The sequence below is a fragment of the Sminthopsis crassicaudata genome, chromosome 1 (genome assembly GCF_048593235.1).
Source record: "Sminthopsis crassicaudata isolate SCR6 chromosome 1, ASM4859323v1, whole genome shotgun sequence".
Taxonomy (NCBI): domain Eukaryota; kingdom Metazoa; phylum Chordata; class Mammalia; order Dasyuromorphia; family Dasyuridae; genus Sminthopsis; species Sminthopsis crassicaudata.
In genome coordinates, this window is record NC_133617.1 from 738,763,735 (window position 1) to 738,788,226 (window position 24,492).

The window sequence follows — 24,492 nt, forward strand, 5'->3', positions numbered from 1 at the left end:
AAGAGTCAACGTGCTTTTACATGCACAACTAACATGGTTGACAGATAAATAGAATAAAAATAATACAAAGTTACAAATACAAAGTTAACAATAATACAAAGTTATAAAAATACAGTTTCAAGATATTTGTATATTATTTTTATACAGATATCTTGAAACTTTGTATTATGCAGGTTTTATTTTTAATGATTTATCATAAACTTTATATTTAACATCAGAGCATCCAATTAAATTAGTTTTACAACTACTTCACTTTCATCTAATCAATTTTAATGAGAAATTGAAGCAACTTGTTAGTGATTTCCTCTTGTTTCCATTTTTTATTTTTTTTTTAATATGGTCAGAATTGGTAGGCACTCCTTTGTTATTATCCTTCTGTTTAAAAATTTTGTAATATTTCACAAAAATCTTTGTCATATTTATATTCCTCTGACTTGTTGATCTTAATCCCATTATTATAGTATTTTTTCAGTTTCAATGTATAATTTATTTATTTCCCGGTGTTGACATTACTGCCTTCAGAGCTTATTGCTTCTTGGCAATGAACAAGAATTGCAATGATAAATATCTTTGAAGAGATACCTCTCCCTCTTTCCCTTTGTATTAACATTTTCAGTCTAATACAATGGAGTTATTAGGCTATGATTATTTTTGTAAATTTTATTGTATATTTGGCTGATTGAATTCCAAAAAGATTCTGTCAGCAATGATAAATAAATGTACCTTTGTGGTCGGCCCCCCAGTAGTCCCAGATAGCAGACTCTAGCACCTGAGTACCTTTCCTGAATGATGGCGATTCATGGCCACTTATCCCTCCCTTCCTCTTCCCCCTTTAATCTTCAATGATAAATATCTTCAAATAATTAACTTTGAGGTAAAAGCTGTGATGATATCCCTTTTTTTTTTTTTTTTTTTTTTTTTTGGCAGAATTAAATGGTCGTATTAGGGGACTGTTGTAGATAAAATTTATGTAGGTTTTAAAATTAAACACTTGACCTAGTTTCATGTTATTTTCATGGAAGAGATGTTGAGATTTGGTCTTGCCTGTTTGATGACAGTGCCATTTGTCAGATTCAGAACTGGCCGAACAGCCAGTTTCACAGAGGAATTGTTAGTCTGATGTTGACTTGGGAGGAGGAATGCCCAGGGATCTGTGCATTTAAGACTTTGACCAAAGACTCGGACAAAGTGTGGGACTACAAGAGATCTGCAGGCGATCCTAGGGGGAGCTAACTCAGTGAATGGAAGAAGCAGGGGCGTAAACATATTTTGTCCGAGGGCTGAATTGAGTTAGATGAAATTTTACAAGGTCAGATGTTCATTCAAGAACTAGAGAAGTTTCAGGTGGGGGAGAGATGGTCAGACTAGCTGATCTGGGGATTTTGGCTTTGCTGGATCCAACTTCAGAAGGAATGAGAGCATCAGGAGCTGGGGAGGCTGTGGAGTTGATGGTCCAAACCCTATGAAAGCAATGAGTCCCAGAGGGCTTAGCTGCCTGGTTTGGTGGTCACATAGCAATAACAGAGGCAGGATCAAAACTCTGGGCTCTGGCTTCTAGCCACACAAGGCACTGCATCAAGGTCTCGGTTTCTGTATTTAAACATTTGGAAACTTTGTGATATTTATTATCTTTTTTTCCCCTGAGACAATTGGGGTTAAGTGACTTGCCCAGGGTCATCTAGCTGGGAAGTGCTAAGCCTCTGAGATCAAATTTGAACTCAGGTCCTTCTGACTTCAGGGTTGGTGTTCTATGCACCTAGCTGCCCCAATATCTATTATCTTAAAGTGAATCCTAAATGAGTCATCCTGTAATTTCTCATTCATTTTAGAATGGCAGGAGCAGTGAAAAAAATTGCGAGAACAGCAGAGGAGAAGAAGAAAAGAGGTCCAGTACCTCCAGAACCAGAATACCCTTCCACTGTGAGTCCAACATGATATCGGCCCCTAAAAATCCATGATTTTCAATGGAACATCTCATCTTGAAAATGAGAATGTCAACTTAATTTTTGGGAGATCACTGATTTATTTCAATGGATTTGAATGGATTTCATTTCTCTAACATATTTGTCTTTTTTTTTTTAGATGTACAGTGAACTAAGAAAAAAAGGGGTGAGTTTACTATTTTATTATCAATTATTATTATTGTAATTATTTTAAATTAATGTTATCAATTAGTCCTATCTTAACATTCATTCAGTGTCCTGTCGTCCTTGTCTTCCTGGCTGGTGGCAATCCTGCCGAACTTCCTGGTCTCGGGCTTATGATATTATGATCATTGCCACCAGTTTTGGGGGGGCTTACCTCCTAGAACTGCACCCTCCTCCTCCTCCCCACCTCAGACCTCATAGAACATGTGACAAGCTCTTGCTGAAAATTCCCTTTTCCCATTAAATTAGAATCTTTTAAAAAGCTTTGTTTTAGACATCTCTTCTCGCTCCTCCCCACTTTTAAAACACACTCCCTTTTGTGATATATATTTTTTTCCTCTTCTGCTTCTCTCATATCTTCCAGCTTAGTCAACTCTAGGAGTTACCTCATATTTGTGAAGGCTCACCCCTTCTTTTTCTCATTGTGTATCTCTATGGATAGATCCATAGACACACACATTTATCTAGGACAAATGTAAATAAATGGAAATCTCATTCTTGGAATGAGTTTAAAAGATGACAAAATCACATCTGTCATAGTTATTAAGGTCTTCTTGATTGTCATTTTGGGGTCTTTCAACATGCATTTATTGTGTGTTAGCCACTATGCTGTGTACGCAACAAAACTGAGATAGTCCCTATTTTCTTTTCTTTCTTTTTTTTTTTAAATTATAGCTTTCTATTTACAAAATAAATGCATGAGTAATTTTACAGCATTGACAATTGCAAAACCTTTTGTTCCAACTTTTTCCTTCCTTCCCCCCACCCCCTTCCCCAAGATGGCAGGTTGACCAATACTTGTTACATTTGCATATTGCATATATATATATGCATATTGCAGGGACGGGGAAGGAGGGGAAAAATTGGAACAAAAGATTTGGCAATTGTCAATGCTGTAAAATTACCCATGCATATATCTGGTAAATAAAAACTATAATTAATAAAAATAAATATGTTAACATATAAATTAAATACAATGTATGTATACATGCCCATACAATTATTTTGCCTTACAAAAAGAATCGGACTTTGAAATAGTGTACAATCAGCCTATGAAGGAAACGCAAAATGCAGGTGGACAAAAAATAGGGGGATTGGGAATTCTATGTAGTGGCTCATAGTCGTCTCCCAGAGTTCTTTCGCTGGGTGTAGTTGGTTCAGTTCATTAAACAGTCCCTACTTTCAAGGAGCTCACAGTCCATGACATCAACAACAGCATTTGGTAATCTTTGCTTATTAATGCACATAGCTAGACATTGTGTAGCCTGAAGACACACAAAAGGGGGCAAAAACATACCTTCAATTTTAATTGCAGAGACGACATGCAAATAGTTGTACATACAACAAAGTCCTAATTAGTGCAATTAATGGAGATTCTCATTAAAGAGCTTCTATTAGGATTCACACCATTCCAAACTTTAATTATATAAAATATGGCAATTAGCTCTACCACATGGGAATATTTAGTGCATATTCAAATATCGAGACAACTTCCCTGGATTCATTATTTGCACTAATTGAGACCCAGTGCAATGCTATCTGCTTAGTTCATAGAAGTCTCGGTCCCATGTTGGAAGTCCTGTCCTTCGTGATTCTGTGCATGGTTTGGGGCTTTTTTTTTTTTTTTTAATTGAAATCCCCCATCTTGTCTTGAACCTTAGTCAATTCTTTTGTTGTGTCAGATAATTGCTTAATAGTAATTCAATTCAATTTTGTTCCAATGTGCCTTTTCAGGAGAATTATGTTTTTATGAAAAATGTGTGGAGAGTAACCCCATCGTCCCCATTCAGAAGCAGTGGCTGGACAACATGTTGAAGCTGGTGCCTCAGTCATTAAAGAATGGCAGAAATAGAGAGGAGCTTGTCGAGAGCCTCTTAAATGAGATCACAAATGAATTTGAAAAGAGTATGAAGAGATATATGGGTAAGTTGTCTTTGACCAATGGTACTTATGTTTTTTTCTTATGTTCCTTAGACCAAAAGTAGCTAGCATTTGCATAGTGCCCTTTATAGATATTATCTCATTTTGTCCTCTCCATAACCCTGGTACTATTATTATTGTTATTTCTATTTTATGGTTGAAGAAAATGAGGCAAATAAAAGATTAACTTTCACCAAATGAAGATTAAACAAACGTCCCCCCAACCCAAGCATTTGATTTCTGTATTAATTAAAGGATTTATTTTTTTGAGGAGGGATAGAGAAGGGTGGCAAGAGTTTGGTCTGGAACCATCACTTCATAGTTATGGGTAGAATTCCTAGTGTGGAAACTCCCTTCACCTATGCAGATTGGTCACTCTTTTGTGACTTACAGTCTTGAAAACTGTATTTTCTTCTTTATGTTCATCAAAAGCATAATAGAGTATCCGTCTTAGACTTAGAAACATCTGGATTCAAATCTCACCTCTGGCCTTCTGCACTTCATTCATTTTCTACCCTCTGCCCCTCCATACTTTTAAACTGGGCCTGGGCCATTTTTGACCCCAATGCAGTGGACCTATTGAACCGCTGTCCCGGCCTCAGATTGCCCCTTAGACCCTTGCTAGCTCTGTAGGTCTAGGCAGGTCAGTTCACCAGAGTTAAAAATAAAATGGGTTTCTTTCATAATAATTTCATAATTCTTTCATAATTTGGGCATTTATAACATCATTCAGAGAAGCTGGACTGGCAAAGGGCTCCAAACCATAACACACGTTAAGAACTCCTGATTTCTCTGCTCATTCCCCCTATGTTGTGGAGGCCGGGACAAGGGGTGCACCAAACAAGGCCCGTCCTCTGGTTCAGAGCAGAACCTTCTTTTTCTACGTTTGCCCAGGGTAGCGAAAGAAAGTGGTTCTGGTTGGGGGGGGAAGCTGGGGAGAGGATGCAGGGGGGAACCTTGGTTCAGAACTGGACAGACTGATGAGAGTTGGTCCTGCAGGGTCCAGAGCGTTTTCTGACTGAAGTGTTAACCCTGATGTTAGTTTGTGATGGGAACCCAAAGGGGAATGCACTCCCTCCTGAGGGTGGGGCCCCTCCATCCCAGTGTTTCGGAGGACCTGCCGTGGGGGGATTCCCTGTGGGGAGGGCCCCAGCACATGTTCTCCATGCTCATCTCTTAGTGCGAAGCGCGCTCGTGAGACCAGACGTATCGTGGCTGGAAGATGAGGGCGGCCCGCTGCCAGAATCCCCTCTGTGAGTACTGAGGAATGATCCAGGGACACTTCAGCCTCGAACCCGGGATGCGCCGCCTCCCTCCCGCCTGGCACCAGATACTCGGGTCCAGAAACAGGAGGAAGGCCGGGGCCTTGATGGAGCAAGGGCGGGCGAGGGACGCTGGTGATCTGTGTCTTCCCGGCTCCATTCAGTCTCGGAGCCCAGAGCTGGGAGACTTTATGTAAACAATCGGAGCCCAATGTTTACCTCTGTGTACCAGAGGCGGAGTCTGGACACTTCTGTGTCCAAGCCACCCCAAGCCCCTGTGGCTGCCCTTTGACCTGCCCCCCTCTCATTTATTGCTGAGTCTCATGGCCTTTGTGGGGGCTTCATTCTTCTGTGCATCGACCAGGCAGCTGGGCGACTCAGTGGGGATAGCCCAGGGCTCTCTGCTGACAAATATCCACGGGCAGCCTTGGCAGCTGTGGTCCTTGGTCCCATAGATGTGACTATGTAACAGTGTGGGCCCTTTGTTGGATAACAGGGAGTCGGACACTGCTCTGATTCTAGGGGCAGAGACACAGGGACACAAGGAGGCAGCGGCCACTCTCAGGGAGCACACTGGGGAAGGCGACAAGGCCGAGGCTCCTTTATATGCTCCCCCACCCCAGTTGTAGGGACTGAGGGCGTGGGTTCCTTTGCCCCTCCAAATGGGGCTCATTTGTTTTGTTTTTGAAAAATCACATCACGAACTAGATTCCCCCTCCCCTCTTCCTGCTCCCCCCAAACCCCAACTTTCTTCCTTCTGACCCAGGCATTCGGCCTCTTGCTTCTGACTAAGATTCTGCCTTTTTTCTCCCTCAGGGGTCTGGATTATTCCCAGCCTTGGCACAGCAGTTACGTCCAAGCCAGAAACCAGATATCGGAGCATTTGCACGTCCTTCATCCCATCCTGAGGATGTTACTGGACCTGGGCAACGCGACATTTGCCGACAAGCTTTTACTGGACTTAACGGGGTTCAGGTAGAATCTGGTCTTTAAGTTGATCCAGTAAATATGGATCAAGCACCCACTGTGTGCTGCGGGATCCCAGAGACAAAAATAAGACAGTCTTTGACCTCAAGGGTCAAAGGTAGGAGAATGGAAGGGGAAAGAGAGGGAGGAGTCAGGGTGGTAGGAGGACGGCCCAGAGGAACAGGGCGGCCCAAAGAGCCAGGGCAGCACCACAAAATAGTCAAGAAGGGCTGACCTCTGAGGCCACATGAAAGCGGATACTGAGTCCCAGGGCCCAAACTACCTTTGATTCTTATTACCTGTCTGGACAGGCCCCTTGACTCCTCTGCTCCTCTGGGTCATTAGCTGCAAAAGGCCTTTGAGGTCCCTTTCTCTCTAGACCCATGAGCCTATGGTGAGACCCTTCCAAGGAGCATTTGTAGATGACATTCCCTGTGCCCACCCCTGCCAAATCCCTGCTCCTCATTGACCCTTAGCCCTCCTGTCCCTCCAGGCTTCCCACCCTGTGTGGCAGATGCCCTCCAATATGCTGAGCTCCTGGGCTTGTCATCCATGCATCTTTGTGCCTTCTGGGTCTTGCCATCCACCCTACAGCCCACTTCTCTCTAGAGTATGGGGGTTCTAGCCCAACTCAAGTATGAGCTCCTTGAGAACAAGAACTACCTGCTTCTTTTACAATTTTTTTAAAATACCTTTTAATTTTCAAAATATATGCAAAAATAGTTCTACATTCACCCCTACAAAATCCTGTCTCCTTCCCCCACCCTTCCCTTAGATAGCAAGTAATCCAATATAGGTTGAACATGTGCAATCCTTCTAAACATATTTCTACATTTATCTGCTGCACAAGAAAAGTCATATCAAAAAGGGAAAAAAATGAGAAAGGGAAAAAAATCAAGCAAACAACAAAAACAGTGAAAAAAATAATACTGTAATCCACATTCAGGCTCCATAATTTTCTCTCTGGTTTTGGATGCTCTATCACAAGTTTATTGGAATCACCTATAATCACCCTCTTGTTGAACAGAGCCGCTGTGCATCAGTGATGATCATTGTATAATCTTGTCCTTGTCCTGTACAATGATCTCCTGGTCCTACTCATTTCACTCAGTAGCAGTTCATGTAAGTCTCTCCAGATCTCTCTGAAATCCTCTTGCTAGTTGTTTCTTACAGAACTGTAATATTCCATAGCATTCATATACCATAACTTGTTCAGCCATTCTCCAGCTGATGGGCATCCACTCAGTTTCCAATATCTTGCCACTACAAAAAAGGGCTGCCACAAAGATTTTTGCCCATGTGGATCCTTTTCCCTTTTTTATGATCTCTCTAGGATACAGTCCCAGTAAAGACACTGCTGGATCAAAGGGTATGTACACAGTCTGATAACCCTTTGGGCAGAATTCCAAATTGCTCTCCAGAATGGTTGGATCACTTCACAACTCCACCAACAATGTATTAGTGTCTCAGTTTTCCCCATATACCCTCCAACATTTATTATTATATTTTTCTGTCATCTTAGCCAATGTGAAAGATATGTAGGGATACCTCAAAAAGTTGTCTTAATTTGCATTTCTCTAATCAATAGTGACTTAGAGTATTTTTTCATATAGTTTTCATCGTTTTAATTTCTTCATTTGAAAATTGTTCATATTCTTTGACTATCAGTTAGAGAATTGCTTATCTTATAAATTTGAGTCAATCTTCTATATATTTTAGAGATGAAGCCTTTATTAGAACCCTTGGATATAAAATTTTTTCCACCAGTTTTCTGCTTCCCTTCTTATCTTGTCTGCATTAGTTTTGTTTTTACAAAAACTTTTGAACTTAATATAATCAAAATTATCCATTTTGCATTTTAATCATGTTCTCTAATTCTTCCTTCTCCACAGATCTGAGAGGTAGACTATCCCTTGTTCTAATTTGCTTATAGTATCACTCTTTATGTCTAAATTTTGAACCCATTTCAATCTTTTCTTGTTATAGGCTGTTACGTGTTGAACAATTCCTACTTTCTGCTATACTATTTTACAATTTTTTCCAGTAATTTTTGTCAATTAATAAGTTCTTATCCCAAAAGCTGAAGTCTTTGGGTTTATCAAACACCAGATTACTATAGTCATTGGGTTTTGTGAACCTAACCTATTCCACTGATCAACTACTCTGTTTTCTTAGCTAGTACCAAATAATTCTGATGACAGCTGCTTTATAATATAGTTTTAGGTCTGGTTCAGCAAGACCATCTTCCTTTGCATTTTTCCCCTTAAAGCCCTTGAAATTCTTGATCTTTTGTTCTTTTTAAAAATTAATTTTATAATTATACACTTTTTGACAGTATATATGCATGAGTAATTTTTTATATAACATTATCTCTTGTATTCATTTTTCCAGATTTTCCCCTCCCTCCCTCTACTCTCTCCCCTAGATGACAGGCAATCCCATACATTTTACATGTGTTACAGTAAAACCTAGATACAATATATGTGTGTAAATACCACTTTCTTGTTGCACGTTAAGTATTAGATTCCGAAGGTATAAGTAACCTGGGTAGATAGACAGTAGTGCTAACAATTTACATTCACTTCCCAGTGTTCCTTCTCTGGGTGTAATTGTTTCTGTCTATCATTGATCAGCTGGATCTTCTTTATGTTGAAGATTTCCACTTCCATCAGAATATATCCTTATACAGTATTGAAGTGTACAGTGATCTTCTGGTTCTATTCATTTCACTCAGCATCAGTTCATGGATTTTTTGTTCTTCCAGATTCTTCTAGTTGTCTCTTTGGTGCTTTGCATCTAAAAAAACCCCACTTAATAAATGCTTTTTCATTCATTTCTTGATTCATTCATCTTTAGCTTTCTATTTTTGTTTACATCACCTTTTATTGATCATGTTTAATAACTAGTTAAAGGATTTTAAAAATTTAATTTATTTCTGTCGTTTATGAATTAAAATATTTTTTTTTCAAAGCTATTTTGATCTTAACTTTGCTGTGGTGTTTAATTTCCTTCTACTTCTTTACAACTAGAGCTAAAGGTCCAATGGAATGTGAAACCTTGAGAAATGATGTGTCTATCAATGCCAGAAAAACGGAAGAGAAGTTAATGAATACCTGGTATCCCAGGGTGATCAATCTCTTCACCAAGAAGGAAGCTCTTCAGGATATTAAACCAGAAAAAATGGATTCTTTTTATAACTGTGTAGCCACACTAATGTCAAATCAGGTGAATATATCTTTTCCTTTGGGGAAGTCTAGCAATCTGAATCTTTGAATTCCTTATCTGTGAGATGGAGAACCACAACTTTTGGGCTAACTTACTGACTTTTGATGAAAGTGCTTTGTATATCTTAAGCGCTATGGAAAGGTAATCTATTATTACTAGTTTGGGGAGAGGTTCAGTTTTTTTTTTTTTGCTTTTTGTTTTTTGTTTTTTTGTTCATTCAGCGTACATTTATTTGGGTTCTATCTCATGCAGAGGCAATATTCCTAGGGGGGAGATAATATATTTAGATTACACATATCCTTTGCCTTCATGGGCTTTATAGTCTAGGAAGGTACCCACCAGGATACTTGTTAGGAAGTTGTAAGACTGAATGCAATGGGAAGAAGATTGTTACTTGGCAGGAGTAATGTTTGAGGTAGGTCTTGGAGTAAGCATTCATTGGGCAGAAAGGTGAGAATAGGGAATAGAGGGGCATGTTGTGGGACAAAGACCAGTCCCTTTTGGCTGGAGTGTTGATTGTTTTTAGATCAGGAATTCTTAATTTTTTTTTTTCTCCATGGACATTGGAAGATTTTCTCCAGTCTATGGAACTTTATACATCCTTTCTCAGAATGATGTTTTATTTTAATTTAAAATTTTTCTTTAAAAAATATTTAATCTTTCCCCCCAGTTACATTTAAAACAATTTTTTACATTTGTTACATTTTGGGAAATTTTGGAATTTTATCTATTTGTTTTTAAAACTTTGGAATTCTAGATTCTATCCCTTCTACCTACTCTCGGCCCCATTGGGAAACCTCATGTGAAGCTGTGCATAGAAGTCATGTTGTGAAAGAAAATATTGATCTCCCATCCTAATAAAAAAAAAACCCTCTGGAAATATAAAGTTAAAAAGAGAAAGAGAGAGAAAAACAGAGGGAAAAGGAGAGGGAGAAAGAGGGAAGGAGAAAGAGAGAGAAGGAGGAAGGGAGAGAGACATTTTATGGATCTTTGTTCTGCTGAGAATAGCAAAGTCATTGACAGCTGGTCATCCCAGAACATCGCTGTTACTTTGAAAATGATGTTTAAAGTATGCACAATAAAGTAGAATTAGAAAGGAAACAAAGTATATTGCAGCTCTCCTATCAAGGGCGGCTAGATGGCTGGATCTGGAGTCAGGAAGATCCAAGTTCAAGTCTGGTCTCAGAAACTTGGTGGCTGTGTGACCCTGGCCAGGTCCCTTAGCCGTGTTTGCTTTGCGGTTCCCGTCTATGAAATAAGCTTTCCAAACGGGGGGCATGGAGAGTCAGCCCTGGGTGAACATGACTGAGCAGCAGCTCTTACTAAAATTGCACCAGTGGCAGACTGTTGACATTGGGGGAAGGGCCTCTGCTTTGGAATTTAGAAGGGCCATGGGGAGGGGTCTTTTAGCTGGTTCAGATCTCTTAAGAAAGCTGCTGGAAGAAGATTGACCTTAGAGGCCTCTGTTGATACATCTTGATACATCTCCCTTTGTAAGTGCAAGGCAGTGAAAGCCGGTCCATTTCCTATTATTGTTAAAAAACAAACAAACAAACAAACAAAAAAAAAAAAAACTGAGTATCTGAAGGGTTTGAAAAGCTCTTGAGTCTGAAATCTGGATTTTTATTTGTTATAGCGGATTGCTCCACTACATGAAGTGGAATGCACCATTGGTTTGCCCATGAATCTTGGGAGATCTGGCTCTGGATCAGGAATTGTATCAGTAGAACTTGTCTTGTACCAGAAAAATCTGTGAAAAACAAGGGCGATCTCTTCCTCTCCTGGAAAAGATTCTTCTTGTTTTTGTGTTCCTGACCCTTATTTCTCCTCGTTCTCGAAAGCCCCAGTGTTAAATGAGGCCATAAGGGAGAAAATCATTGGAAAACAGTGGGAACAGCATCCTGCTAGGAAAGAGAAGAGGGATGTGTAATATATTCATTAAGGAGTAATTGTCTCTGCCTCTGAGCTTTCTCATAAGAAGCTGCTGGTGAAGGGTACCGTTTCTTTGCCATGGCTAGGGAGGGCACAGCTTCTTCAGAAACTAATGAATGAAGAGCAAAACCATTGAGATATGAGTATACTTATTAGAGGGGGCAGAATAAGCTAAAATAAGGACCTTATAAGATAACTAAATTTTGTTTGAAAAATTATGTAAAAAACCAAAGGTAAAGTTTGCATTTATTAAAGTAATAACATTAACTTATCCTATGATCCAGCTGAGAGATCTATTACAGAGAACAGTGGAAGGATTTGTAGATCTTTTTGATCCTAATGACCAAAAATGGCTGCCAATATTCAAGATGGAATTGACATTTGATGATGAAAGAATGGACTTTTATCCAACTTTTCAAGATCTGCAAGAAGTCGTGGGAGGTGTGGTGGAGCGAATTGGAGAAACTCTGCAGGTAGGGCAATCTCTTTATACTTACAGTTGAAACAATAATTTGCCAAAGTGAATAATTTGGTTTGGGTCATTATTAATATCAGATCTAGAGCCACTTAGAGTTGGAGTCTTGTAATGTTTTCCCTTTTCATTCTTAGAATGATTTTAAGTTAGAATGTTTCCGTACTTCCAATGGGTTGATATTGGCCAGATTGCTCATCACAAAATGGCTAATCAGCCTCGGAGATGATCCTTTCCTTATTTAGCTGGACTGTACCTTAGAAATTTGATTGATGTGTTGTCAGAGCCATACTCTGGGCATCAAATTAGGCATCAAAAGCTGGGTCAAAAATCCCTTTGGGCACAGTTCCAGATTGCTCTCCAGAATGGATGGGTCTGTTCACAGCTCCATCAACAATGTATTAGTGTCCCAGTTTCCCACATCTCCTCTATCATTTATCATTTTTCCCTTTCACGATAGCCAGTCTGAGAGATGAGAAGGGAGGCAGGGGCTGTGGTCCGGAAGCATAGAGCTGCAGGAGGAAAGTGTTGTAGGTGTGGGGAAATTGCCAAAAAAAAAAAAAGCTGGCAGAAATGTTCTTAGAGCTGTCTCTGGTTGGGAATGGGGCAGTTAGAAGCTGCAGGGGGATGCAAGGATGGGCATTAAAACTGGGCCCAGAGTTACCACAATACTCAAAAAATACCGTCATCGAGGGGTGTGTGTGAACACACATATATTTCTCCTATACGTGTATACATATGGAGGAGAGACCCACCTTGACTAAATGACTTCTCGATGCCCTCGGCAATTCCCTAAGATTACAAAGGTGCACAAAGGGCCCATGTGCCTCGGTAGAGGGGGATTTGTTGCTGGGAGCTGAGGTCCCAGGTCACCTCTCTTCCCTAAACAGTTGAGTGGGACCATTGTGGTGGCTGTTAATTGATAACCCAAGTGTTCCTTTGAATTTTTTAGAATGTCCAGACCGTGCAGTCTTGGCTGTCAGGAGGACCTACGACCGTAACCCTTAGCACAGAGCTTCCTGACCACGTTGTGAACTGGGCCCTTGATACTCTAAAGGCGGCAGTGAATCTGAACTTGGAAGGACCAAGGCACACTTTAATGAATACGGTACGTGGCCCCAGGTTGGCTCTCAACCCCCAACTTTAAAAGATCAATAACAAAAATAACCCAAACTTGTTTTTGGGTATTGGAATTTTAGCATTTGTCTGTTACTCAGGAGGAGATGTGGGTCATTAAGTGATAGAACTAGATGGTCTGGTCTGATGCCAGAATTATCCAGATTGAGGACGTTTAGATCCACAAAAATAAGGTGATTTGGCTGAAATCTCACAAGGACAGATCTTGGGCTGGGACCTGGGGCTCCTGAGACCTCAGCCAAGCAGGCTCTGCCTTATATGGTGGTCTCCCTCCCCCAAGCAGGAAGCTGCAGGGATTTAATGCACACAGCCTCTTTCGATAACTTTTCTGAATATGGAGGTTGGAATGAAAGCCCTCATATCCCAAACCCTAACTCCTCGGTAAGTTCTGAGTCTTTTAGGGGCACATTGCTGGTTCCTGGACATTGGGAAGTGACCAAGAGCCTCATGGCTTTTTATGGAAAGAGTCTGGTTTGAGTGCTGGACTTTGTGGTCCAGTTCTTTGCAGACTGGTTATCTGTGAATGGCTTATTAGGAAACCTCAAACAACCAGATTATTCAATGTGGCAGAGTACTCATTCCCCAATCAGCACTAAAAACACGAAATTCACTGGAAGTTTTAAATTTTGATGTAATTTTAATTTGATGATTAATTTTCAGTTGACAAATATAGTTGGCTTATTGATGGGACTGCTGTTGAACAATTAAAAAAATTTCAGGAAGAGGATCACACTTTTGATGAGTATACTGAAGTAAGTTTTTAACTTTCTTCCCTGTACGTGAAATCTTAATTCTAAAATTTGGGATGTATTTTCTTTTTCTCTAAAAACATGGCAATATATGAGGCAGACTTCTTTTTTTAATTTTTATTTTTTTTTTACAAAAATTTTATGCATAGGTAATTTTCCAGCATTGACAATTGTAAAACCTTTTGTTTCAACTTTTCCCCTCCTTCCCCCTAGCTCTTCCCCCGATGGCAGGTTGACTATGTTAAAATATAAGTTAAATACAATATATGTATACATGTCCAAACAGTTATTTTGCTGTACAAAAAGAATCGGATTTTGAAATTGTGTACAATTAGCCTGTGAAGGAAGTAAAAAACATAGTAGACAAAAATAGAGGGATTGGGAATTTATGTAGTGGTTCACAGTCATCTCCCAGAGTTCTTTCGCTGGGTGTAGCTGGTTCAGTTCATCACTGCTCTATTGGAACTGATTTGGTTCATCTCATTGCTGAAGAGGCCACGTCCATCAGAATTGATCATCATTCAGTATTGTTGAAGTGTATAATGATCTCCTGGTCCTGCTCATTTCACTCAGCATCAGTTCCTGTAAGTCTCTCCAGGCCTTTCTGAAATCATCCTGCTGGTCATTTCTTACAGAACAATAATATTCCATAACATTCATATACCACAATTTATTCAGCCATTCTCCCACTGATGGGCATCCACTCAGTTTCCAGTTTCTGGCCACTACAAAGAGGGCCACCAAAAACATTCTTTCACATATAGGTCCTTTTTCCTCATGGCCATCTTCTAATGGGGTTAAGAGATTTGCCTAATTTGAAAGCAAGTGGCTTATTAACAGCTGATATCATGTAGCAATTTAAGGTGGGTAAAACACTGTAAACAATGTTATCTCATTTAATCCTCATAGTAAATCTGGGAGATGGCTGCTATTATTATCCCCATTTTGCAGATGAGGCTGAAAGGAGTTATATGACTGGCCCAGGGTCACATAACTAAAAGTATCAGAACTCCAAGATGAGCATTCTTTCTGCTGGGTCACTTGGATGTCTCTCTGTACCCACCCTTCCCATCTGTAAAATGAAGCAGCTGGACACTCACTGACTTTTCTGTTCCCAGTGAGATCCCTGCTCACGGATCTAATTTTCCTAAATTCATAGGTGCTTTAATAGTTTATTTGGCCCCCATTCTCATCAGTGATACAGTTAACAAATCATCCCAGCTTCCTTTCTAATAATGTATTTTTTAAGTCATATCTTTTTACATTGGGGACAGGAGTCATAATTGGTAATAGAAATAAGTAGCTGTGTATAATTAGACACAAAAGGCGATATAGAACTGTACAGTACAGTGTGCCTATTAAGTGGGGATTGGTTGAACAAACTATAGTATGAGAATGTAATGGAATATTATTGTATTTTCTCTTATTCCCCATATCTATCAACTTCTCTGGGAAAGGAAAACAGGTTTAAAAAGCCTTTTGTAACAAATTCCTATATTGCCCATGTAAAAAAATGTCATTCTGTATAATGAAAACCTGAATATGAGATCATAGGCAAAAATAGACCAAACACCCACTGTGAATTTGATCTATGTTCTCCTGTAAATCCTTTACCAAGAATTTGCCTACATTCTGGAAATCTTCATCTGACCTTGGAGCTGTGAGCTTAAAAGTTTTTTTTTTTTTTTTTTTTTAAAGGTAATTGTATTTCAACATAGTTTCCTTTGTAATCCTCTGTATTTTATTTTATACATTTAAAAACATTGTTAGTTTAAAGATCAAGATAAAGTGAAAACAATTGTACACAAAAATAAAGGGAAGCATTGAGAACAGAATCTTTAGTTTTAGCAGCCCTTTGGTGGACTTTCTGAATATTCAGGGAAAAAGATAAAATGTTAGAGAATAAGTGAAGTTATACATGCAGATTACATAGACTTTTCAGTATTTTCTCTCGCGAAAGTGAGTTTTTCTAGAGATTTTCTGGACTGCCATGTCTAAACTACCCATAGTTCCTTGCCACGAGTTTTTAGAAACACAACAAAATGGCAGACTGCACTTGTTGGGGCCTAGCATTGGCAGGGAGAGTGAAGGCTTCTAGGAGGTGGCCTGTGGAAGCGCCCATAAGAAAGAGGAAGTTCCTCCCTTCTCTCCTCTCTCCTTTTCTCTTGTCTCTATGTCCCTTTTGATGGGTGGTGGAGGTGGAATTCTAAAAACACCTTATAAAAATAAAATTTTATTTTATTTTATTTATTTATTATTATTATTTTTAGGATTTCCAATTTACTACTATTATTCCAATACTACTATTACAAATTACTATTCCAATTACTATATGATTTTAGTTTGTTCTTTTTCTAGTGTTTATTTATTTATTTATTTTTATTATAACTTTTTATTTACAAGATATATGCATGGGTAATTTTTCAACATTGACAATTGCAAAACCTTTTGTTCCAACTTTTCCCCTCCTTCTTCCTACCCCCTACCCCTCTCCTCAGATGGCAGGTTGACCAATACATGTTAAAGTATAAGTTAAATACAATATATGTATACATGTTCATACAGTTATTTTGCTGTACAAAAAGAATCGGACTTGGTTTTTCTAGTGTTTTTAAAAATTTTTTTGTCCAAATCATTGGTCTGCTCTTTCTCTAATTTGTTGTTATAAGCATTTAGAGATAAAAAAATCCCATAATCTCTGCTTTTGATGTATTTAACAGATTTTGATATATTGTCTCTTATTGTCATTCTCTTCAAGGAAATTTTTGATTATATTTTGTTCTTTAATCCACTCATCCTTTAAGATTAAGCTATTTAATTTCCAATTAGTTTTTAATATATGCTTCTGTAGTTCCTTATTAAATATAATTTTTATTGTCTTGTGATCTAAAAAAGTTACTTTTAATATTTCTGCTTTTCTTATTTTAACTGTGAAATTTTTATGTATGACTATACAAAAACACTATGAACTGCTAAAAAAAACAAAAGGGTATTCCTTTCTATTTCCATTCAATTCTTTCCAGATATATCCTACCTACATAATCTAAAATTCTTTTCACTTCCTTGATTTCATCCTTATTTATTTTTTTGGTTAAATTTATCAGGTTCTGATAGGGCAAGATTAAAGTCTCTTCCTAATGGGGTCTAGCAAGTTGGGATGAGGAACAACAAACAAATCACAAAGGTGGGGAGTCATCTTGAATTCACAGGCTCAAATGTTCTTCAGGTCAAGAGCAAAGCTTTATTATAATGCTTAGCATGTGGCAATTAACAAGGGGGAAAGTGGAGTTTTTATATGAAAGGTATGCTTTATACTAATTGTTTGAGTCGGTAAGTCAACTGGTGGTCATGGTTGTCCTATGTATACATGGTAGTCTCAGAATTGATGATAGCTTAACATCCAGGTTGTATAACAGTGAGTATCAGGGCAGGATAGCTCTGGAGGTGCAAAATAATTCTATAGGTTCAATTTGTTCCTCACCGTGGCCCACTCAGATACTGGGTTACTACCAGGGGCATGAGCTTTTATTGGAGTCTGTTCATGCCATCAATAGTATTACTATCTATCTCTACCTGTACATCACTTAACTTTTTTTTTTTTTTAATTTAGATTCTATAGTATTTGATGGATACAGAATCAGTATTGATATTGCTTCATTGTCTATGGTACCTTTTATAAAAATGTGGTTGTCCTGTTTATCTCTTTTAATTAAAATCTGTTTTAGTCATAACTTTGTCTGATATTATAATTGTTAGCCCTAGGGACAGCTAGGTGATACAGTGGATAGAGTACCAGCTCTGAAGTCAAGAGGACCTGAGTTCAAATTTGACCTCAGACACTTAACACTTCTTAGCTGTGTGACCCTGGGCAAGTCACTTAACCCCAATTGCCTCAGCAAAATATATATATATAATATATATTAACCCTGCTTTTTTTTTTTTTTTTTGGTATCAGCTAAAGCATAATAAATTCTCTTCTTAAATATGTTTGTTGTTAAAATTTTCTTGGATTCTGATTTTTAATTCTGATATCCATTTCTGATTTTTGGATAAGTTTGTCCCATTCATATTAAAAGATATAATTACTATTTATGAATTTCCCTCAATCTTATTTTTACTTGCACTCTCCTCAGCCTTTTTTTTTTTTTTGCCCTATCCATGTTACCTTATCTTTCCCCCTTACCTTCCTATTCCTTAATTTTATCTATCCCTGTAAGTGTCCTTCTCTTATCTTCTTCCCCCATCCTCCTAAATCTTAATCCATATACTGGGCTACAAGAACCTCCCCTCCCTACAAGTTCTCTTACCTCCCTACAAGTCCAGAAGAGTTCTACTCCCTTGCAAATGTACACATTGGTCTGTCTTCAATCCAGATCCTATGAAAGTAAGGTTCCATGATCAATTCCCTTCCCCATCTACTTCATCTGTATCAGTTATTCCTTTCATGCCCCATTTTTATAATTGCTCCTTTTTTTTTCTTTTCCTCCCTATTTTTTTTTTTTAAATCACCCTGTCATTAACATTTCAGCTTCACATTTCTTTCCAAAATGATTGGTCCAATTCACAGCTCTACCAACTGTCCATTATTGTGCCCATGGAAGAAATATTGAAGGCAATTATAAAAAATTAGCTTATAATTATAAATCAATAGGATGAGGATTTCACTTAAATTCTACATATAACCTTTTTAAAAATCAGTAATAAATTATGATTTGCTCATTCATTTGCAACATCTTTTCTCATGTCTGATTTTTAAGCTGATAGAAGAATTTTTAAACCTTGCTAAAGAAATCATGTTGCTGCCACATTTGGCTCATTTCCCCATGGTACGTTTGGACTGTGATGATTTGAAGCAAGGCCTGGTGAAAAAAGTAAAAAGCTATTCCAATTTACTCTTGAATGACATAGCTACAAAGCACAGAAATGAGAATGAAAGGTGAGTAGAATGATTTTACCCAAGTCATATATTGAATTCTAGGAATGGAGCCAATCTTTGGTTCATATTAACTCTTGGATGATCCCAGCTAATGTCAGCATTGGGCATTGCACATCTTCTTCTTCTTCCCTCCTTTCCTTTCTCTTCTCCCCCCTTCTCTTTCAAAGGAAGGGGAACCCAAATAATTCATATTTCTGGTTAATTTTACATCTTGGGGAGACTGTTGGATTTGAATAACTTTTTCCTTAACTCTAGAACTGAAAGTCACTCCTTGCTGAGATGTGTGTTGGTTGTAGCTGGGGCTAATTTATGAGTAGCTTGAACTGTAGGAATCTTTTGAGACCTAGCTTTCTTTAAGGTCACTTTTTTATTTTTTTAGTGATTTTTTTTTTTTGGTCAGGTGCTTTGCAAGTTGGGGTGATCTGCACTCATAATTTCTTTGGGAACCAGGTTAGTGTACTAACCTGTGACCTCTGATTGATTCTGTCAAGAACACATGAGGTCTTTGCCATTCGGAATACAGTAGCGTGGAAGGGTCGTTAATGGTGTACCCCCGAGAAATGGAAGAATCGTCAAATTCTGGACTCATGTTCTTTATCTGAGACATTGCTTCACTCCTCTGTTTTCCAGGCAACTTTCTGTAACTATAAATTACAGAGAAGGCACTGAGCTATGTCTGCATAGGGAGTTTCCTTGTTGGAATTCACTGTGCTAATGAAATCTCAGATTTGGTCTCCCCTTAAATCCCCCCAAAGTCCTTGTGTGTGGGAATGAGTGTCTGCTAATGGGGGGAGGAGAGCCTAGGATATTTTGGAAATTCCATGTCCTTTAAACAAATTAATGAGGCTTCTCTGAGAAGAGCTGACCCAGGATAAAGAGACAAGGACCTTGTTAGTACATTTCACATTAATCCGTGACCACTTCCTTTCTTTGAAAAACTCCCATGTTTCTTGTAGATAGTTTCAGAAGGGAAGAGAAGGGTGAGGATTTAGGAGGTGGGAAAATGCCCCAGATATTTCAGAATTCTTTTTTTCTGATCAGTGTTTCTAATCAGGGAGAAGTGTGTGTGTATATGATTACATAAAGGAAGGAGGAATTGTATTACTTATTTCTTCTGTGTGTGTGTATGTGAATAACACATACATACATAGATACACAACCATATTTATATATGTATCACACAGAGAAAAATGTTCACAGTCCATGGCACATTGAAACAATTTGTATCTAAGAAAATGGAAGTTTAGATTTTGGAGGTACTAAAAGTCCCCCTTTCTGAGTACTTTCTAGTTTCAGTGTAGTTATTAATGAGTTATGGGTGGCAATAAGGTCTTGATGGAGAGTAAAACCTCACCCAGCCCCAACCAATCATTTTGCAAAAGGTAAAAGCCATTGATCACCAGGGCTGAATAGATCAATACGAACCCATTACTGTTCCTGGAAAATCAACTTCTATTGCATGGTTCGTAAAAGGCCGGGCTTGACCTTTTTTTCCCCAGATAAATAGTTTTCTTTGAAGAAAGAGTAACGTGTTAGAAACAAAATTGATTGGTTGTTGTCCTCTATTCTCAGAGAGGACCAAAATGAGATCATTATATCTGAGTTGAGTTACAGTATGTCTGTCTGATTATGACTAATTAGACCAATACAAGTTTGGGATGCGTTGCCAGAGTTTGGACACAAATAGTCACTATCAACCTTTGAGGTGGATCTCTAACTTTGTGCATCTCGAGTTTTTTCTGAACTGATTCAGTTCTGCTTTCCCCTCAGAGCCCAGCACTTTCTGGGCCATGCTGGGTGATTAGAAACCAAGTAATTATCTTCTAAACTGTGATAGTTTTAGTAATTCACATTCATTGCATTTAGTACAAAGTGGTCTCCAGAAAACTATTGTGTCATTTACAGTATTTGCCTCGAATTTGAAAATATCAAAGAGCATGCCCTGAAAGTTCCTGACACAACAGAAGAAATGATGGAATTGATAAGCTATGTGGAAAATGCCAGGACTCAAGGTGTCCAGAAACTGGCATTAAGAATCCAGGTACAGTGTTTGTCATTATTGTTTTTTCAGGTGTTATTTATACAGGTAGATTTTTTTTTTTTGTCTTTTGTAGTATTTTTGTACTTGGTGCAAAAGATCCAAATCTTCAGTTCTTTATAAACTTCCAGCTCAGCTCAAGGCCCATTATGTTTCTATTTACATATTTCATATTTGCTTATATTTCTACTTATTTCTCCCTATAGAATTTAAGTTTTTTGAGGGCAGGAGATACTTTTGGTTTTTGTCTTTGTTGTATCCATAATAACTAATACTGTTCCTGGTACATAGTAGGTGCTTCATAAGTGCTTGCTGATTGAGTGATAGATTTAAACATCAGTGAAGTCATTCAATCAAATTTTGATCATTTGTGCTACGAGGGGCATAACACCAACAAATCCTACATCACTTTTCTTTTCTTTGCAAATATTGCCCAACTCAAGAGGAAAACGTCTAGCCTCTCTAGTCTATCAAATAAGTTGATTTAAAAGACCTTCCTTTAATTCAGTTTAGTCAATCCACAAGCATTTTTGAAGTGCCTACTAGATAAAGGGATACTAAAACCTTGATTAAGCTCTTACTATGTTCTAGATACGATGCTAGGGGCTAGAGAAACAAATACAAGCAAATAAGACAATTAATAAATAATAATTAAATTAATAAATGATAATTAATAAATAAGGCAATTCTGCCCTCAAGAAGTTTACATTTTAATGGAGAACCCAGTAGCTAAAAGGGAGCTGGAAAGCTGGGGGAGGGCACGAAGAGAGGGGGGGGAGGCGAGATGTCCAAGAATGTTGTGAAAACTTGGACCCTTGAAAGAGACAATGAAAACTCATCTTTTGGATCTGGGGATGAAGGAGTAGAGAATTCAGGTGGTTGGAAAGTATTACCATAGTAAGGAGGTGCTAGCAAGCAAAAACAAGAGTTTATTTACACACACACACACACACACACACAGATATTTATATATATATATATATATATATATATATATATATATATATATATATATACACACACACACACACACACACACACACATACACCAATCACTCTGCATATTATCTCATTTAATCCTCACAGCAACTTTGGGAGCTAAGTTTTTTATGATCCCCCTTTTAAAGATGAGGAAACTGAGGCAGACAGATGCCAAGTGACCTGGAGTCCCAGAACTTGCAAGTATCTGAGGCTATATTTGAACTCAGGTCTTTTTGACTCAAGTCCAGTGCTCTGTCCACCGTACTATGTACCAGGCCCAATGAAACTCTATTTTAAGGAGCAATTCAATTCAACAAACATTTATTAAGTACCTACTATGTTCAAGACATTTGCTGGGGATAAATATCAAGACAAAAAAAAGTGAGAGGCTGTGGCTAGTCCATACGGAGCTCACAGCCTAGTGGAAAGATGCTCTTTGGAGTTAGGACACATGGGTCTGAGGCCTGGCTTTGCTCTCTTATTGCTGCTGGGTTACTATGGCTACTTGCTCTCAATCTCTGGGTCCAGGTCCTTTGTCTCTAAAACAAGGATGCAGAGGAATCTGCTAGAGCTAAATTTCTGTGGTCCGTGGGTAAGGGGAAAGCAATTGAGGTCACAGAGGATGAGTCTGGGCCTCTGCTCTTGGAAACTTGGAAAGAATACCAACTAATGTATGCCTAATTATTAAGAACCTCCATTGGTGGAGAGAAAATGTTTGTTAATTGAAAATGAAATTTAAAAAATTATTAGTCAGTGCTGGAACATGAAATTCTATTTCCATTTTTTAAAAAAAGGCTTAGATTTACTGTATAGTATATTATACTAAGACAAAAATAGAAATTTTCATTTCTTTTGTAGGAATGCCAGCGCCGAATGAATTACTTTTTGGACGTCTTTATATTTCCCCCCGAAGATTTAGATTTAAATGCCTCTGTTCTCCTTTGGCCCCGGAACATCAATCCTATCTTTAATGACAATGATGATGTAAGTATATTTCTAGTGTGCTGCTTGCTCTCAGGACATTACTGGTGTTCATGGGGCATGGCCAGTAAGTCAACATTTAAAATAATTTGTCATGGTTTTGAAGGAAAGTTAAAATAGGGCAGCTAGCATGGTGCCTGGTATATATCATTGGCTTAATAAATATTTATTGATTATCTATTGATTGGAAAAATAATTGTGTAAAATGAGCTCACACAGAGAGTTCGACAGTCCTGCATGTTTATAATTTGGAATTATGATAACTTGGAGTCAATAATATTTTTTCCTATATATCATTGCAGCTCTCTCTGTTTTCATTACTACACTCACAGATATTTCTTTGGCATATTTTCTAAATGTAATGAGGTCATTAAAACTACCCAATTCTATTTTACAAAGCTAATTGAGAACGCGAAGCGGAAAGGCGAGAATGACTTGGTGGCTAAGAGGGAGAAACTTATTCTGGAGATTGACAAGGCATCTCGGCGCATGGAAGAGTTTACGGAATATGCCGAATTGGAACGGATGCAGCAGGTCGGACACTTACTGGCTACTCGAGCTTTAGTTCAGGCCTGGGTGGATAAGGACCTGGGTGCAGGTCCAGGCTCTTGCACACACTAGACATATGGTTGTGGACAAATCACTTAGTATCTCAGTGATCTTCAGAGCTTTCTAAGATTAGAAGTTCCAGGGCAGGTATCTTTTATTCTGGGATGGGGATTGCCCTCCCTGTACTATTGAAATCACAGTTCTTGTTCTGTGTCTCATTTCCAAAACTTAATGGTAGAAAGACTTGTGTTTTTTAAGAAGCTAAGTTCCTACTAATGGTATAAGCAGACTAAGATCCTGTCATTCCATTCACTCTTTGATTCATTTATATATATATATATATATATATATATATATATATATATATATATATATATATATATATATATATTTTTTTTTTTTTTTTTTCCTGAGGCAATTGGGGTTAAGTGACTTGCCCAGGGTCACACAGCTAGGAAGTGTTAAGTGTTTGGGGCCAGATTTGAACTCGGGTCCTCCTGACTTCAGGGTTGGTGCTCTATCCACTGCACCATCTAGCTGCCCCCTCTTTGATTTAATTTATTTTGTCACTATTCTGTGTGGGAAACATTTTTTTCAGCTATTTAAAACACTTAGATACAATCATGCACGCTATTCTCCCTCCTCCTGCTCCCACTTAGCCCTTCCTCCCAGTAATAACATTTTTCAATTAGGATATTTGTCTAGTTTATTCAGTTCAGAAGGCACTTGTCAAATGCTCTGTCACAGTGACATTTTCTGGAGCAGCCTGCCCTCAGCGAGCATCCAGAATTAGCATCACAGGCCTTGTCCAGGCTAGTCTATCATTGGATAATGTAGCCTTAACCCAGAACCATCTTGGCTCTGCATGAAAGCCTGCCATGAAGTCTGGCCCACCAGCCCTTCCTATAGTCCTTCCCACTGATTAGAAAGCCTCAGTTTACCCTGTCTGAGATTTCTCATTCATGTCGCCATTTACATACTTGAAGAGTTTCTCTCCTCCAGACTGAAATTGCCTTCCCGATTACCTTCTCTGTTATTCTTCCTAAAGTGCAGCGTGTAAAACTTATCTCCTGTCTAGTTCTGAATACTACACCTCCCTCCATGCAGCCAAAGATGGCTTTGTTTTTCACAGATGGCTTAGTATGAGATTGGGGTCCATGCCCCCAGTCCTTTCTCAGATAGACTGCTACCTAGCTT

General features: G+C 38.5%; 1 protein-coding gene across 1 annotated transcript in view; it reads left to right on the forward strand.

Moving 5' to 3' along the window:
- DNAH12 (dynein axonemal heavy chain 12) overlaps positions 1-24,492 on the forward strand; it is a 125,652-nt gene that overhangs the window by 2,765 nt on the left and 98,395 nt on the right. The window contains 14 exon segments of the mRNA XM_074284299.1: positions 1,830-1,920; positions 2,083-2,113; positions 3,885-4,070; positions 5,248-5,320; positions 6,146-6,304; positions 9,325-9,520; positions 11,737-11,925; positions 12,877-13,012; positions 13,015-13,032; positions 13,722-13,813; positions 18,568-18,746; positions 20,652-20,787; positions 22,624-22,749; positions 23,146-23,280. Of these exon segments, the coding sequence (XP_074140400.1) occupies positions 1,830-1,920; positions 2,083-2,113; positions 3,885-4,070; positions 5,248-5,320; positions 6,146-6,304; positions 9,325-9,520; positions 11,737-11,925; positions 12,877-13,012; positions 13,015-13,032; positions 13,722-13,813; positions 18,568-18,746; positions 20,652-20,787; positions 22,624-22,749; positions 23,146-23,280 (1,747 nt within the window).